The sequence below is a fragment of the Callospermophilus lateralis genome, chromosome 2, assembly GCF_048772815.1.
Source record: "Callospermophilus lateralis isolate mCalLat2 chromosome 2, mCalLat2.hap1, whole genome shotgun sequence".
Classification (NCBI taxonomy): domain Eukaryota; kingdom Metazoa; phylum Chordata; class Mammalia; order Rodentia; family Sciuridae; genus Callospermophilus; species Callospermophilus lateralis.
The window spans coordinates 165258032-165277053 of NC_135306.1; the positions used below are offsets into that span (position 1 = coordinate 165258032).

Consider the following 19022-nt stretch of genomic DNA (forward strand, 5'->3'; position numbering starts at 1 on the left):
TCAAGTTTTGTAGGCAAGGATATCTACCACTCCCTCCTTTTTTCTAGGGTCAGAGTCCATTCCTACCATCCAGAATCCAAGGTCAGAGGTGCAAGGAATTTTACTGATAATCTTTAGAATCCTTATTCTAAATACATGGCAGAAGAATCATTTGCCAGAAGACATGTAGTTAGTAGCAGAACAAGACTAGGCACAGACATCCTGAGTCCAGGTCCGGGCTTCTTCCTGTCACTGATCTAATCTTATGTTACTCCTCTAAATACCACTTTGTCTCCAAGTTGGGGCTGCATAGCTTCCACAGAAATTCGAACAAGTTCAGCTGATTCAGTAATCTTCTCCCTACCTCCTCTTTTCCTGGATTTGAAACTGCGGCTTCTCTAAGCCAAGGAGAACTTAAAAAATCTATTGAATTAACTCAAAAAAGCAGGCAAGTTGGTTGGGAGCATGAGTAAGAGTTAGAAACAGGTATAGATAACAGTAAAACAGACTGAAAGCACAAGATATCTATCTTTGCATATTTATTTCCAACAATTTGGAGACTTGGGTGTTTTTTTTTTTTTCTTTTTCTTTTATTAACCAGAAGGACTATTTGTGATTTAAGGAGTGATGGCAAAGTGAAAGAATGGATGCCCAGTCCTCTTAAAAAACTTGAATAATAATAAAATCCATTATAAAAGCACTGCATTCTCTTTCAGTCCTATTCTTAGTGCTTATTTTAATGAAGGTAAGATCCTACCGCATTTACATTATTGTGTTATAGGTTTTCTTTTTTCTACTTAATATTGTGCTGAAAACATTGTCCTAAATGATTAAGAATTACTTTTATTAACATATTCAACAGTCCACAACAGCCCATAAACAGTTCATTTAATAAGTTTCTTAATATTAAACTTTAGAGTTCTTTTAATGTATGTTTAAAATATTTAATTTTTTCTTATAAAAAACAATGTTATGTTTTTAAACACTGAACTAAAATAAGAAAAATTTATTTAACTATAATTCTACTACTTTAAGACATTTGCCTTGAACATTGTATTTATAACCACTTGATGTATACAGTATATCATGAATCAGGATCTCTACAATCATGGCTCAGAATTACTGAGAAGGAAAGATACTGCATCATAGAATTCAGATTACCTTTTCTATTAGGCCACCATAATCTGAACTCTTGCACAAGAGATCAATAGGAGTTTAAGAGTTCCAAGGATATACTCCCATTCTAAGATGGAGTCTAGGAGAAGGTCCCCTCCAGGAGATCTGATGATCCACATTAAAGTTAAATCAGAAAATCTTAATAGGAAACCAAGCTTAAGAGCCCTGGTTTTCACCATGGGATTATAGACAGTCCAGCAATGAGCTGGAATTCCTGCAGTGGTGAACTACTGGTTCCACTATGGTAAATTTGATCTGGTATCTCTAATCATCTAAGACTAATTGCTAGCTAAAACCTAATAATGAATATGGTCAACCCACTTTTGCTTGCCTCAATAGGCTTTGTCAAAGACAGAGAATACCAAGTCAACTAATGGTGTCTCAACTCCATCTCACTTTTTTTTTTAAAACATATAAATTTTTAGTTGTTGATGGACCTTTATTTTTATTTATTTGTATGTGGTGCTGACAATCGAACCCAGTGCCTCAGGCATGCCAGCCAAGCGTGCTACCACTGAGCCCCAGCCCCAGCCCCAGCCCCTCCATCTCACTTTTAAACAATAGACATAGAAACCTAAGTCTGAACAAAGCATTATAAAGAATTAAACAGAGTAAGGCAGAGAAAAAAGCTTGAGTTTTTCCTCTTCTCAAACCTCCATTGCTCACCATAAAATAAGGTGATGGCTTTCTATTTCATATGCACTTTCTTTCTCTTCACCATTTTTTCACTGCAGATGCATTTTTGTACTACTATATCCATTTTATTCTTTCAAACCCCAGCTTCCAGCTATTCAATTAATTATATGGAGGCTATCATGGCATTCAAAGTTCTCAGTGAAATACTGGTCTATCAGTCACAAAATGAAAAAGAAAAAGTCCTTTAGGATAAACAATACCTGAATCAACAGCTGGAGGTCTTTCCTCTTCTAGAAGTTTCAGGTTTTTGCCTCTTTGAGTATTAAATAATTATATAAATTCTAAAGTGCCCTGTATTTAACTAACTTTCTACACATTAACAAATGACTTCTGCAACATCCAACTTGAGAAACTATGACTCAGGACTTACATCCTTTACTGAAAAATAGTGCATAAGAAATGTTTATTCCATTTGGGAAACTGCTTCCCAATATAACCACAATTTCTAAAAGGGACAGGAGTTACTAGCCAATCAAGTGGAACTGAAATCAGTTTTTAAATTATTTTCCTTATCCTAGGTATAATACAACCAAATATTGTATAAGGAGAAGCCAATGAATCATGCTATTTCAGTAAACAATGTATGATCTGTTGGAGTTCCTTAGAATAGTCTGTCCACCTTGTCAACAAATTCGAGCAGGAGCCAAGTAAGCCCAGCTGACAGTCCTTTCCAACTGCACTAAAATCAGTTTTCTGCAGACATTTAAAAAAAAATTTTTCCACTGAAATGTATACATATCAAAAGTCAAGTTTGCAATCTGACTGAGGATGGACTCTACCCTTTTTCTGATCTGTGAATCCCTTAACTTTCATTGTGTAATATTACAAACTTTAAATTTTCTGAATGAACTATGTGGTGGATAAAATTAATTCAATGTCACACAGGAGACATCACACCTTTTACATCATTTATTTTCTTTTATTTTGAATGAGTAAAAATCTCTGACTCTAACATTAATAACTTTGAGTGGAAGTTAGTATATGTGAATTAAAAATGGTTATGTCAGTACATCCCTCAGCATTTAAAAGATATTTCCCTGTGCTATATCAAGTGTCACACAGTATATCAATTTTTATTTCCCATCTCTCAAGTCTGGTATGCATACTGTTTAACTTCTTAAATTCTAAGTATAGACATAATTCACAAAAGCTAGGCAAATGCTTGACTTACAGGAGATGGCATACATAAGATTTATATGAACAACTTTATTTTAAACAAGAAGGACTTTTGCATTTGTGCTGCTACATCAACTAACTTCATCTGTGTTTAAAAAGCTATAAAATAAATTGGAAAGGTTTGTTTACTATCCTTCTAATTTCACAAGCACTATCGATCTAATAGCAAGACCCATTTTAATGTGAAAGGTGAGAATTTGACCCTGTTTTTCCAGACTAAAATGTCATGATCCCTTTTGTACAATTTCCAGGCAGCTCTGTCTAATTTTCAGTCAGCCATTTCTGAGTGCCTGATAAACCTTACTCTCCACTCACTGACAACTGAAATAGCTCTGATTTGGCAGCCAGAGAAAATTGTTGCTCTTTCTTTTTCTTTAGATTATCATGGTGATAATAATTGATTATATGTGCACACATGGATTATCCTATATTCATATGACTAATTTGTGGGTTTTAAATATGCATGCATATATAGATACAAATAAGCATATACATGCACATATCAAATATGTACACATATGTTTCTACATTGGGAACTTTGAAATTATTTCCAGACCTACTCATACAAAAACAGTCATAGTGATGGCAAATAGATAATATGAACTGCGTACTTTCTAGGGGCTAGTAATTATTTCTAATCTCAAAACTACTGTAAGGTACTATAATTATCAATTTTTAAGAATTAGGAAATGTAGGCTCAGAGACATTATGTAACTTGTCTCACAGCTAGTAAGTGACAAAACAGATTAATATTAATAAGCAATGGAACTGGAATTTATACCCTGATTTATTTGCTTCCAATACCTGTACTGGTTCCATACAAATCTGAAACTGCACACACTCAAACATTTCAGGTCTTATTATCTATAAGAATCTGAATAAATTTTTAATTATATATATATATTCTAATTATATGTATAAATTTCATTTAAAAATTCATTCAGATTCATACATTCCTCACAGATGTCAAGATATAGTCAATTTCATAGAAAATGTTTTTAAAATACTTAAAAAATAACATTGATGTCCTGAGTCAGAATTCATTCTGTTTGGATATATAAAAGTCAAATTGTGTCTGATAATTTATTTTCTAAAATGTTTTTGATTTATTTTGTAATATCATGTTTCATTTGTTATGTATCTCATCCTAAAGACACACACCTAATAAATACAATCTTATCTTCCTTATATAATCAAATGTAAATAAAAATAAAGATATTATAAAATAATTTAAATTATTCAAACCATGGTCCATTATAAGCTTTCTAGCTATTAAGTAAAATAGCTGTGACCAAAGTCTAACATACATTTTAACTGCTCAAGAACTTTTAAGCTATACTCTAATCCTTAGGATGGGTTGATGAATGGATGGATGGATGGATAGATGGATGGATGGACACACAGACAGGCAGGGAAAGAGTCAATCTAACCAATTTAGGGTTCATTCACATTTAATCTTCATTACCCTGTACTGAGCAGTATGTATCAATCCTGACTGTCCACTAGAATTTCCTATAAAAATTTTAATAGTTCCCATGCTGGGACTAAACCCCAAATGAATTAAATCAGAATCTTTGGGATGGGACCCAGGCATTAGTTTGTGGGATTTTTTTTTCCATTGTTGCTGTTTGAGGTTTTTTGTTTGTTTGTTTGTCTTCTTTCATTTTGTTTTGTTACTAAAGATTGAACCCAGAGGTGCCTTACCTCTGAGCTACATCTTCAGTCCTTTTTATTTTTTATCTTGAGATAGTGTCTCACTAAGCTGGTTAGGGTCTTGATAAATTGCTAAGGCTGGCCTTGAACTTGGGATCCTCCTGCCTCAGCCTCTTGAGCTGCTGAGATTGTAGGCCTGTGCCACTACATCTGTCTGGGATTAGTATTTTTAAAAGGCTTCCGGGTGGTTAAAATCAAAGTTGAGAATCATTGCCATTGAAACTGTTACTCATACTCACTTTTGCCACTTGGAGAAGGTAGCACTAGAAAAAGATTCCAGTTATATTCTTTTGTTATGTTTTTTATGGTGGGTATATGCCATAATTGTAGTAGTCCTTAGAGAGAAACTTAGTGGCAAATCTTCAATATTTTTCCAATTAAGGGTAGTGAATACAATGAGATTTTAGATGTTAGGTATTATCCACATTTTATAAAATAGGAAACTGAAGTGCACTAATATTTATCTAAGCCACAGAAAGATGAATTGAGACACAACCTGGAATACAAAAACTGTCCTAGACCTGACATCAAGAAATTTGAGTCCCATTTGTGGTGCTAACAATATTCCGGTTTTTAACAAAAGCTTGGACAAGTCTGTGGTCTGTGCCTCAATTTCCTTCTGTAAAGTAAATGATTTGGACTAGAGTAAGAGTTTTCAAATTTTGTGTATCATGGACTAATAAAATTCCAAAGAAAAACAAAAGTGAAGACATGTATTAGAGAGTTTTTTACTTAATATAACTACTGGAAAAGAAAGAAATAAAGTAGATGCCATCTACTATCACCATTACTTTATAAAAAGAATGGATATTTTAATTCCAGTGAAAGGTAGAAAAAAAACAGATTAATAGTAATTTTTAAATACAGCTTTATGATAATCTTATTGTATTGTTCTTCAACAGGAGTCACTACCTCTTCTCTCTAGAAGCAGTGAATGAGGTTCATGAGGAGTTCAAATGATGCATCTAAGCGTAACATGCTTTTGGTTTCCCAAAAGTCCAACAATGAAGGACTGCCTTCATAATGTTTGCCATACCCAAATATCTAACTACTATTTGTTTAAGGTTTTTGACTCTTTCATAAAATATAAAAATATTAAATATACTTATTTCCTAAATAATTATTATATAACTACCTCAAATGGAAAACTAAAATCATTTTTCATAAACAGAAAATAAAGATAATCATGAAAAGAAAATGTTATATTTATGTAGATTCTAGCTACTATTGCCTCCAAGGCTCTAAGACTGCCATGATTTTCTAGTTCTTACTTACTCAAGCTCTCTCACTTTCACTCTCTTATATACCCTGGGGTGTCGGGGGTGGTTAGTATATCCTAGAAGGATACTAAAGACTCACATTAAACTGAGTCCTCAAACAAGAACAAATAGAAGAGAGACATTTTTCCCCCTGGAAGATTGGTTGAACTATCTGGTCCATTCTGGTACATCCTGCCCTGCCTCTGAAGAGGGAAGACACTGTCCCACTTTAATTCCAGAAAGAAGCAGAGACTTTGGTTTTCCTGAATATGTAGTATTATGATTTGGGAGAGAGCTGGGGACTGATTTGGGAGATAAGATAAAGAATGAACAGTAAGGTAGAAAGGACTGAAATGGTTGAAGAACAAGCATTGAGATTCATCTTCAGGTTTTGGTTCATTGAATAAGACCTTTGCAATAAGGCCACAATTGGAAAACAGGTAGCTACCATGCAGTAGCCCATGGGATCTGGTTGGGTCCTTTCTTATTTCTAGAGCCATTCCAACTTTAACAACAATCTAGCATGATTAATATGGAGTTTTAATCCATGAAAAGAATTTGTAATTTTGGAAATTGTATGCCTGCTACTATTCATAAATTATAGCAGCATTACCTATTCTTTAGAATCCAGAAACTTTATTATTAAAATGTTTGAAGCAGGCTATAGAGCATCTATCATTACTTAAAAAGTTAATTAGATTACATAAAAGAAATAATTAGATTTGCATTTTTATCTTGGTTTTAAACTTCCAAGGAAGATCACAACAGCTTGCCTGTGGGCAATTAAAACCAGCATACAGCAGAGAAATGAAGAGAAGAGAGAGGGTCTGTTTTTCCTGGCTAATTCATGATTGAAGATAGAATTACAAAATATTTTAAGGGCTTGCTGAAGCTGGGGGCTAATCCTAGACTTCTAAGCTTTGTTTATAACACTCATTTTATTGCAAAAGAGTATCAGATAATGTACAGTGCCAATAGAAGTATCAAATTACTTTCAATGGGTTTATTTGGTCCTTTTCAGAAGCTTTTGGAAGGAGATCCATTACCTGATCAATAACATACAAAAAGACTATTCACTAGAGCCAAAACAGGAGCACTGTAATTACCTTTTGTTTATCAAGGCTAAATACAATTAGCAAAGAGATATAACCTAAGATAAGGATTGCATGAGTCTGGAAGTCAACTCCTGACTGGCTTCAGCTTTTCCCTTGGCTGTTCCAGCCATCTCCGAAAGACAATAAATGGAAGGTTCAACTCCTAAAATTAGAGGTCAATTAGATGCTTAACGATAAAACATATCTTCAAATATATATCTATTATTATTATGGTAGCAAAAAATTAATTAACCAGGTCAAGCAGGCCATGAAGGCTAATGTACAAAGTAATTATTTCTGATCTTCAGACAACTACTTCACATAAAAAGGTAGTCCTTTATTCTTCCCAGCAAATACCTGAAATGCCTATAGTTAATCATATTGAAGGAAACAAAAGGCAAGGTTTATCTTCTTAAAAGATGAGGGTACATCTTGAATGACTTTGTTCAATTGTTTAAGAACAGATATTTCCTTGCTTATAATATTAGCATCTCTCTGGTTACTACACAGGAATTAAATGTTTCTACATATTTAATGGTGCTTTATCACATGGCAGACATACAAACACACAAAATATATCAAAAGCACACAAATATATTACAATCAATATAGAAAACACTATATGTGAAAAATATTCATATACTCTTAAGACAAAATGAAGCTCAACTGGTTTGGGGAGAAGTAAACAAGCAGTGTGTAGAATTTAAAAGAAAAATTTTTTTGTTAAGATAAAGAGTATCTGCAGGGCTGGGGTTGTGGCTCAGTGGCACAGCACTTGCCTTCCACATGCGAGGCACTGGATTCAATCCTCAACACCACATAAAATAAATAAAATAAAGATATTGCATTTTTTAAAAAAAGAGTATCTGCAAAGAAGCAGCAATGGCATTGGTTCAGGCTTTCAACAGATTGAATTTGCCATTCAATGTATTAGAAGATGAGGGAAGGACAGTGAATGTTGTATATTAACCATAGAGAAAACAGAGATAGCAATTTCAAGGCTCGTCATAATATTCAAAAAGATGTATGTGTACAAAGTGACAAAAATCACTGGGCTGGCCCAGAAGACCAAATGCCCAAATGAAATCCCAACCATCAGTCCATTCTTAGGAGACTGGTGTTCACATGTGAGAAGAGGATACTGTCTGGATAACACAAAATGCAAGTTACTTGAATAACTCTAAAACTGGGGTCTGAAGAAACATGAATGATTGGATAATACCATTCATCCCTGAAAAAGTAGGTTTCTCAAAGAGATATTTTAATGAGCTGAATTCTTTTGAAAGACTAAGTTCTAGTTGTAAAATGCCATTGTTAAATGTAGTCCTATTGACATACTATAGAAACCAAAGAATGTGGTATATTGTGTCCATGAAGAATATCTTCTCTAGATTCAAGCATGACATGATCAAATCAAGTTAGATGAATAAATACATGCATTAATGAAGAAATCAGGATTTATAAAACATTGTTTTCCTTAAAATAGTCTATAATTTAATAGTTGATTAAAATACTATAAGTATGCTTCAATCTGATTTTAACTATCTGATGGATTAAAAGTGAATTTTGTTTGCTAGTTAATATAACTCATAAATAAAATGTTTCGAAATATTGGCAAGTTACTTTATACAGTGGGCAGGAAAAGGAGAATAGAATTACTAAAGCAGATATCTGTTCTTTGGAATTATAACACAAAAAATGATATTCCTAACTTCAAGTATTCATATTCCTTGACCTATTATTTTACTTTTCATAGACTTGATAAAAATTGTGCTATTTCTGTCCTGGAAATATAAAAAACAGCCTAACTTTTTTGGGCTCCACACCAGGAGAATTATTTAATATGGAACAAATTAGAAGAATTCCCATTTTCCCCTAAGCAAAAACAGGGATTTGAATTCACAAACTAAACAGCCTCCTAAAAGATCTGTTAATATTAAAATATTTTAATAGTAATTTAAATTATTATCATGATATTTTAAATGGAAAAAACTCATAAAAATATGAAAATAGTTCTCACAATCATTAATCATACTTGTTTAACACACCTTACATGGTCTTAGAAGTATCTCTTTAAAAGTTTAGAATTTACGTGGGCAAAATTACATTAAAAATTCATACTCAACGGAGAAAAAATATGAATAAAATTATTTTCAACTACATATATAAGTTTTGTATGATTGCAAACAAAATAAGTATGGTGACTTTTACAATGCTACCTTAATTATGCTTTTTTTCTAATTTTAATGAAAAATACTGTTTTCAATATGTGTAAACCATTCAGGTTTTCATTTGTATCCATTGTAATAGAACATGATGTGTTTGTGTGCAGTTGTTACAAGAGACTAGACACTCTTTCCTTTCTTTCTATTAAAGCTTACAAATTGAAAAAAAAAAAAAACAGTACTAATTTAGAAGTCAGCATTCTAAACCAGAAGAACAATCTTGAATGTTACCACCTGATACTTGTGACCCATAACCAATTGCCATAGTTTATTCTTGCTGACTATGGTAGCTAATAGGTTCTAGCACTCATGATTTTAAAAGAAAAAAAAAATGTCAAACTTGCTTACATTTTTTTTTCTTCATTTGTTTTTAGAAGAGAAATTAAGTTTCATTTTTAATCATTTTGCTTTTTTTTTTTTTCCTGTTTTGTTTTCAGATTGGAGATGCTTCTTTCTTGGGGAAAAGAATGTTTGAAGCATTCCTTAACTCTCATATGTTGTTCAAAAACTACACTAAAATTAGCCCAACAACAATTCCCCTAAATTTGATCACATCTGTGACTTGTCAAAAACCATATTTGAAAATATAGTTAACTTATTCCACTTTCCAAAAAACATAAAATAAAATAACTAAATATCTAAATATTAAAACCTGCTTTGTAAGTGTCAGAGATAAATAAGTTTGTATAAGGAGTAAGTGGTTTTCAGCATTTGAAAAATTCTTTGAATGGTCTCATACTGATAAGATAAATACTGACAAGATAAGTCATGAAGCAGTTGCTCAGAACAGAGTGAACTATAAATATGGTCTTATTGCTTCATCTTATTTTTTTTAAATATAAACTCTTGTTATAAAGAGTCCCATTTTCTAACATAAATGTAACTCTGACATTGACTGTCCCTATCATTTAATAACATACAGCCAAGTTCAAGTGCTAATCAGCTTGAATTTTTAAAAATTTCAGCAATGAGAAATATCCACAATATTTCAAAGCAATTAAGCTTCTATTAAAAAACTTGGAAAAAAATTATTCCTGTTTTCTCAAATTGAACATTCAGATGAATATTTTAAGATCATATTCTGTAGTCTTCTGAAGAAGATATCAATTGCATGCAGTCAAGTTATAACTATAAAATTGTACATGATCAATAAATACTAATAATATTTCATAAAAATAATCTGAACTGCTTGTCATTCATCTGAGGTTCTCAGTATACCACAGGAAAACATCAATTAAGACAGCCAGTCAATACAAACAATACTAGACTAAGAAATGAAATATAGTAGAAATAAGTAAAGAAGTAATAAAGAGGGAGTAAAAACATTAATAATAATTAACTGATACAAGAATATCTCTGGAAATTTCTTCCATCCTGCTTTGCAAATAGAAGACACAGAGAACTAAATGATTATGTTATTTAACACCTACTGAGTTCTTAGGGAGGAATCTAGAGAAAAATGTAGGAAGCTACAGGCTAAAAATCTTGACCTTAACAGTAGGAAATACACTGAAATTTTTAATAAGGGTAGAAGAAGGGAACGCCTGGACAGTTATTTAATTAAGGATCTCAGCATGAGTTATAAAAGCGATATCAGGATGAGAAATTATTTTAAGATTTAATTGTAGAGACTGACCATCACAAATGACAAAGACATTCCATGTTGCCTTATTTGGACTCTTTATTTTGAAACACATAAATTTTAGTGTGGACTATAGAATCAGAGCACAAACAAACAAAAATTGACTAAAACCTACTAGTGAAGTTGGCTGGGCAAAAAGCCAAATTAGGTAAAAGTACTGAAGTAGACTTCAGTAACTACTACCTGGAACACTAAAAATGACTATTAACAAAACGAAGCAAAAATCTGAGTTAAAAATCACTGGTGTTAAAAAAAAATCACTGGTGTTCATCAATGAGGTAAAAGATTAAACTATGACTTTATGCTTTTGATTTTTTAAATTACAGCAAAGCATGATATTAACCTTAAGAAAAGAAATAATCTAATTCAGATTATGCTGGCCCAAATAGGTTAAATCACAGATTATTGTAGGTTAGAAAAATATACAGCAAAAAGAGAAACAACAATCTGTGGTAAGTATAACTCTGGAATCAGTATTCCTGAGGATTAATCACCAAACAGTTCCTTGCTCTAGGACTTTTGAGAACGCATACACCTATGTTCCTACTCAGAAACAGAAACCACTTCTCTCACTTATCTCAGGTAGCTATTAGTTGAATTAATTAGTATGTAAAGGAATGACAGAAATTAGACCATCATCTTCCCTTCTCAGACCATTGTAATTGTGATCTAAGTAGTTTTACAGGGCCACAAGAAAAAGAAACTCTGTAAGTTAAGTTATAAGTATTCAGGAACAAGTTTTTCTTCCTTTCTAGACTGTAAACTCCTCGAAGACAGACTATTATTCATTAACCTTTATTTTCCCTCAGCATCTAGAAGGAACACAGTTAATATTTGTTCAGGAACAAATAAATTATTAACAGTCTTTTCCCAGATTCTTCTCATAACTGGCCAAATCGATCCTAACAAGTAAATAAAAGTAAGCTTCTCTCCATGGTACTATTACATAATAAAACACAAAGGAGAAAATAATTTGTGACAATAAAAGTAGCATCTGTATACTGCCTTGAAAACCCAGAAGATTTCCAGTTAGTTGTTTTTAGGCAAATGGCAGAAGAAAAAAAAAAGATAAGGTTTATTCTGCTTACACATCACATAAGAATGCTTTGACCACCACCTAGTCAATATTTTTTACATCCACTTACATAATTGTGTACTGCATCCTTGAATAACAACCCTATTGGTGCTGTTTATAAGGCAAGGGTGCATTTGCAGCATTTTAAATTCCATTTTCAAGGAGGAAAGTATGTAAGTATAATCAGACAAGAGTAATAAAATACACTGACCTGGATCTGTTGCTGCAGGAGATTAATTTTGTGCTGCTGTTGCAGAAGTTGTTGCTGTTGTCTTGCAATCTATCAGAAATAAAGTTTCATTAAGTTAAAATGAAATGCTTACACCTTTGCCATTACCTCAGGTATCTCTCCTGGTATTACAGGAATGCTTTACTGCACCTCTATGTGAAAGAATTCCTATAAAATGAGAGGCAGTATCAGAAAGTTGAAAAAAGAAACATTTTGGAACAGGTGCTATCTCTCTATCTATAGGTTAAAACCACTCCTGTATTATATTTGTGAGCAATTCGCCTATATCTATACTGGTTAGTTTGGTATCATCGGACTTTGGAAATTCCATCCTTATAAGGATAGGAAAACTCTGGCCACATTGGTCTAAAGAGTTTAATTTGGATGTAAAAAGTAAAATCTGTAAGCAAAGACAAGAAAAAGCTTTCTATTACTGTATAATATCATCTACTTTGAAGAAACCTTTTCTGATGGAAAGATCTTTAGCACTGATATGCTTAGAAATATTGTCAAATATTGCCATTATAAAGAGTTAAAAAATGTTAGCTGTGCACAGGGTGCATGCCTATAATCCCAGCAGCTTGGGAGGCTGAGGCAGGAGGCTCAAAAGTTCAAAGCCAGCCTCAGCAAAAGCGAGGTGCTAAACAACTCAGTGAGACTCTGTCTCTAAATAAAATTAAAAAAAAAAAAAATAGGTCTGGGGATGTGGCTTAGTAATCAAGTGCTCCTAAGTTCAATCACTGGTACCTCCCAAAAAAGAGTTTAAAAATGTTTAGTTTTTCTGTTGATGTTATATGTATCTGCAAAGCATTTGAAACAAACAGCTGTAATTTAACATTTATCCACTTATTGTTTCCAGGGGACTATGCTTATTTTACAGTAAAGGATCCATATACAGGTTTTACATTCCTTTTGCCTCACCCAACAATCTAATTCAACATCTTAACATATTATCTGCTTTAACAAACAAATATTAACCATTTAATGCAAGCCCTGTAAGAAGAAAGAATCTGCCCCTCAGGAGGGCAAACAAGGTCCTTAACATAATGGTGTTTACTATGAAGCATGAGTTAGGCATCAGGCTGCTTATTGCCTCTGAAATGGAGCTGCTACAGTTTGAAGTCCAGGGAGATGCTCCTTATTTGGAACATACTCACTGCCAACCAAAGCCAGAGAGAAAAGTGGCCAAAGAACACTTATTGAAGAATTTGGTTTAGTGGAGCCTGGTAGGCAAGTGCTAAAGTCTTGTCTTTTCATTTCTTCTTATTCCAAAAGCCAGTGTTCTAGAATAATATATGCTGGAAGTGAAGATGTAAATCAGTCCCAGGCCCCAGCTATATTCTTCCGGAACTTTTTTGACTCTCTAACCTAATGCAGGGGGAATGCCCCAAACACATCTCATTTAGTGTAAAATGACACAATATAGCAGTCTGCTCCCAGATGTTGTTTTCTGATTTCTGGCAATAACTGGCTCATACTGGAATGTGTGGAAAAGCTGCTCCTGACATAGACTTCAGTTTGAGAAATGGAGCTACTCCTTCCCAAAGCTTTATAGACAAAATGGAAACAGTATTTAATCAGGTTGGAACAGCCCACTCTGATTGTCACTACTCAAATCAGAAATGGACAACTCACTCTGCAGCTCCAGGTATAGATGCTGGATCCTTTGAATATTTATTTCTTCTTAGCAAACTAGTGAAACACCACTAGGCATCTAATATTGATGGCCCCTCCTAAATGATAAAGTGCTGCATAGAAATGCATCCAAAACACCACAGTGCAATTACTATCATCCACTCTAGACGTATGGGTTTGACACAGTGAAGTATGGTACATAAGCACCATGTGGCTCAAATTCTGAATTTTATTTGCCAATCGGTTGAGCTACATGCTCGCTTCATTGAGCATGACAACCTAGTTTTAAGTGTCATTTAATTTTCATTTTGAAATATAATTACAAAGTGTTCACTGTAAGATATCACTCGTCTGCAAATGTGTCAAGATTAATTTGTGCTAGCTTATTCACAAGTGTCAATAGTTAATTACTGTGTCATCTCTGGATGGCTAAATGACATTCTAACTTCTGATTTTTTACAGTGTTCCTTTATGTTATTTTCCATTAGGGGCTGAGTCCATATTCCTACATGTGGGCAAATATTCAAGCATATAAAATACCAGACGTCACAACTCATTAAAATCAACAGAGCATATATTGCTCTATATACCCCTATAAAATACATTTAACTGAAAAGATAATTCCAGTAATAATGTCAGATTCCTAAAAACTGCACATTAATTTGGGTCTGTATGATCTAAAGCATCAGGGACTACTCTATAGGATCATTGTTGTTAGATTAATGTACTCTATGAGACAAGAAAAACATTTGGGAAAGTGATTTATTTTTTAAAAGATATACATTTAAACTTTGCTATTTTTTTCTTTGCTTTTATTTCTAAGTCAATCAAGTTGAATTCTTTTAGGAACCATGTGCTAATTTGTTTTTAATGATTTACCTATGCTATAAATAGTGGCCATGTGATTTATTATCCAAACAAAGATAACTTTAGTGAAAAGGGGTAGGGCATTAATAATTATCCTGGAAAACACGCATAAACCAGGGATATTTGGAGCAAACCATGATATATGTTCACACTAGCTTCAAAGCCAGAGAAAAATCATTGGATCAGTGAGCCAAAAGATCCTCAAAGTTTTTCTAGAATGGAAGTCCCTTTTACTGGCTAAAAGTAAAGCCCAGAGAAGTCACTTACCTACAATTTAACTACATTGGGATTACCTGCCATGCCTATAAGAAAGAGTATGCCTGAGTAATTAGTCAAATCCAAACCTTCTGAAACAGCATATTATCTAAGTTAGTTAGCCCCGTTGCTATGATGCCTTTCTTTATTCTCCACAAATCTCCTCAGTTTTCCTGAAGACTGTAGACTTCCAGAAGGCTTCTTTTTTACCTTCCTCTTTCCTTTTTAAATTTTTTTTTTACTCTTTTGAAGAAAGCTTACAATAAATAAAGCAATCAATGTGACTACTCTCTGAGCTTGGCACATTTCAAATCCCTAGTTCGGCAGCTCCTTTTGCAGGGCTCACCTGTTCTTGCTGTTGGCGAGCAAGGTCCATTTGCTGCCGTTGTTTCTCAATTTGCGAGGCTGCCAGTTTTTTCTGTTCATCGTGCGCTGCCAGGAGCTGCTCCCGTAAACTGATCAGCTGGGTAATCATGGTGGAGAGCTGCCGTTCTTTTTCTGCCAGGCTCTCAGGTGTACCTAAAATGGAAGTGAGAAGAGATCTTCACAAGCTTGAGGAATATCTGAAGGAATCAGGGAAAAAGGCAGATTTTAGAAAGGGACTCCCTTAGACACTTGAAGATCTAGACAATGACTATAAACTATTGTGAGCACAGGAATGCCACAGGGTAATTATAGCAATGGAATGAATGCTGGGTTCATCATTGTCCCTGCCAAGAAAAACTACTGTCACCATAAAATTCTAATGTAATCTTCCCCTCTACCTCTAAAAACAAAAATAAAGCATAAATATCTACCATATTCTCTCCTTTCTACCACACTACCCTCAATCTACTGACCAAGCTAAGAAACCTATAAATTCATCACCAAAGATCTGCAACTATGAAGTATATTAGCATTCCATAATCACTTCTATCCTTAGCAACTAACACAGTATCAATAGCTAAGACATTGGAGTTTTTAAGGAATGTTTTTAAGGAATTTTATGGTCATTGCCCTCAATTTTTCTCTATTGTGCAAAGATGTGTCTCTGAACTTCAGAAGTCAGGGGTCAATCTCTTGATCATGGAGTAAGTTCTACTGAGAATAAAAACTGACTCAGGTAAGAAGGGATTGAATGTGATTTTTTTTTTTCCCTACGAAGGCATCAAGCTAAAGTCCCCAAGTTCATTCTTAAAGACAACAATGTTGCTTGGGGGGCTCTCTCACCCCTTTGCCATTCACCATTCTTCAAAAAAAAAAAAACACATTTCGAGGTTGAAAAGGTTATGCATAAGGATATGCTGTTTAATGAATATGATGTTGCTGAACACTTATGGTATGCACTAATGGTGCTGAACAGTCTTTTTATGGACAAATTGCACAGCTCTCCTAAGTAAAGGGTACAGAATCCTTTTGTGAATCTAAATTAGAGCATTTTACTGCAGCATAAGATAAGAATTTCAACCTACTGTATTTGAGCCACACAGGTTTCATTATGAAGAAATGATCTATGATTTGAAAGCTTTTCAGAAAGATGCCACTAGCTGTCAAAGGGGACAAAGATTGCCAATTTTTGTATATGTGGAAGGAAGACTTCCAACCTTCTTATGAAACCCTCCTTATTCCTGTTAAGAAAGCAGCAGAACAATCTGAGAAGCTAAAAATATTTTAATTATGAATGGAGAAAACTTATCTTCAGAGGATGTTGGCTAGCATTTGGCTAGTGCGTGTTTCCCACAAAATAAGGATGATCTTGGCAAAGAAGCTACCTTGGGATTATTAATGTCAACCCAGGTCCTTAAAATAAAAGAGCTATCTATATCCTTTTAAAAAAACCACCGAGCTGAAAGAGTACCTAAAATCAAAATTCAAAGAAAAGAAAAATAGCAAGAAGTTAGAAAGCATATTCCCCTGAAAAGGAAAGAAATACTGTAACAAGGCTGGTAACCAGATATTCTTTCTAGCTCCAGAATTGATTAAAATGTGTTTTTATTACAGCAATAGGTAAAAGGAAAAACTTCTTGATCCAGAATCATTAAATCACAAAAATGTAAAAGCAGTTTCCCTAAGGAGATTATAAAATCTCTTCAAAAGCATTGAGAAGCTCACTAATATACATGTCAATGTATACAGGAACAAGAAGATACAAGACAAAAAATGTATTTGTTTACTTATTTCATTAATTTTTAATTCTATAATATATCCTGAATGGTAACTGTGGGTCAGGTACTATAATATCAAGTAACCATAGGTATAAAAGTACACTGCAATTAAATAAGAATTAAAGACAAGACAAATATTTGGGAGGAGCTTTAACCAGGTTTGGAAGGCCCAATTTTAAGGAAGGTAACCTGAAAAAGTAATAAAGAGGAAAATGAATAGGAGTTAGCTAGGCAAAGAGTTGGAGAGTGGCTTGATTGAGGAGCTTTCTAGAAAATATGAAACATTGCTGTGATAAAGGAATTACAACCAAAAAAAAAAAAAAAAGGTTGCTGGTGGTCAAGGAACTTTCCAGGAGGAGCAAACAATATAGGCAGAGGACCTCTGTGTATGTTTGGGGCGGGGATGTGTGGGGTTTTGAATTCTAATAATTTAAAACAGCTAAAGTATTTTAAGCAAGAGTAATGTGGTCATTCTGGCTGTGATGTGGTGGGAGTGATTGAAAATTTATGAGGTAAATGGAATATGTGCACTTTTTATTATATATATTTTGTGCAGTATTCTAATCTACATTTAATTTTCTTGTTATACCTATCAATATAAGGTGAGTTAAGAGAAGGCTTATTAGATATAGGGTTGTTCCTATACTTTATTGCCCTGTTAATAAAGAGCTTCCACTGGACATTTGGGTAAGGGTCAATACAAGAATTGAATATGATATTTAGATTTCCCAGTAAAGACTGGATAATTTTCTCTTCTCCTACCTGAACATGGAAGAATAAAGTCTTTTCAATTATCTTTGATTTACTGCCCTTCCTCCTCTGCATGAGAAACACAGAAGCTAAGGATAATATAGAAATGACTTCCTAGCCTCTTCTTTTTAAAGTGTAGTCTACAAATGCAGTGGCTAGTCCACTGCTAATAAATATGCATAGTTAGATTTACAGAACTGCACCATCTGAGTCAACTTCAAATCATGAAGACAGTCAATGTATAACCATAAAGATCTAATTTGAAAAAGACATTCAAATTGTTTAATTGTAAACATTGGGATACATTTAAATAAATTTTTCATTTGACTTAGATCCATGCTTAAAATGAAAACAAAGCAGAAACTAGTATTTTTAAGTTAAGGTTTTAGGATTTAGTTACTCTTAAGGCTGTCACTATCTTTTCTTTAAATGTGAAGAATATTAATATATTTTGAATAGATATGAATGTCATAACAAAGGAAGTTAGAGTGATATGCAGTAGTCTTAACAAATCTAAAACAGATATACACACACACACACATATACATGTGTGTGTGTGTGTGTGTGTGTGTGTGTGTGTGTGTGTGTGTGTATGTATATATATAGTCTTGCAGCCCCTGGGGCTCAAATTCAGGAAAAATCAATTTATACAGTATAATAACTTATGTTGTCTAAATTGTGTGTGTGTGTGGGGGGGTAATTTTTCTGTTCTTTAATCACTATATTTGTTCACTGTATTTGTTATTATGGTTTAAAGATAGGCATTTAAACATGGTGCTGGATTTTTCTGTTTTAATTAACAGCAAGTATTTATGCTGCTGTAATAAAAAATAACATCAAGACTGAATCACACTGACCAATCAACCTGAAACGTAAGTCATTTCACTTAATCAAAGGAAAACTTTGCCATAGCAAAGGAACTGGAACTGCCAGAGTCACTGAAGGAACAGACAACCTATGGGACACAACAGGGCAACCTAAATATAGCCAGGTTATGTTAAGGAGGCAAAAGACTACAGAATGCTCTTTTAAATTAACTTGAGTCTATGTAGAAAGTCTTACCCTAAATCATGATAAAAATCAACTTGGAAAAAACATAGATCAGAT

General features: G+C 33.5%; 1 protein-coding gene across 21 annotated transcripts in view; it reads right to left on the reverse strand.

Moving 5' to 3' along the window:
* The window catches only part of Sox6 (SRY-box transcription factor 6), a 578220-nt gene that overhangs the window by 178218 nt on the left and 380980 nt on the right, over nt 1–19022 (reverse strand). For all 21 annotated transcript variants that reach the window (XM_076846924.2, XM_076846921.2, XM_076846938.2 and 18 more), the window contains 2 exons: nt 15368–15540; nt 12247–12315 (listed from right to left, as the gene is read on the reverse strand). In XM_076846924.2, coding sequence (XP_076703039.1) covers nt 12247–12315; nt 15368–15540 — 242 coding nt within the window. The remainder of the gene's footprint in view (nt 1–12246; nt 12316–15367; nt 15541–19022) is intronic.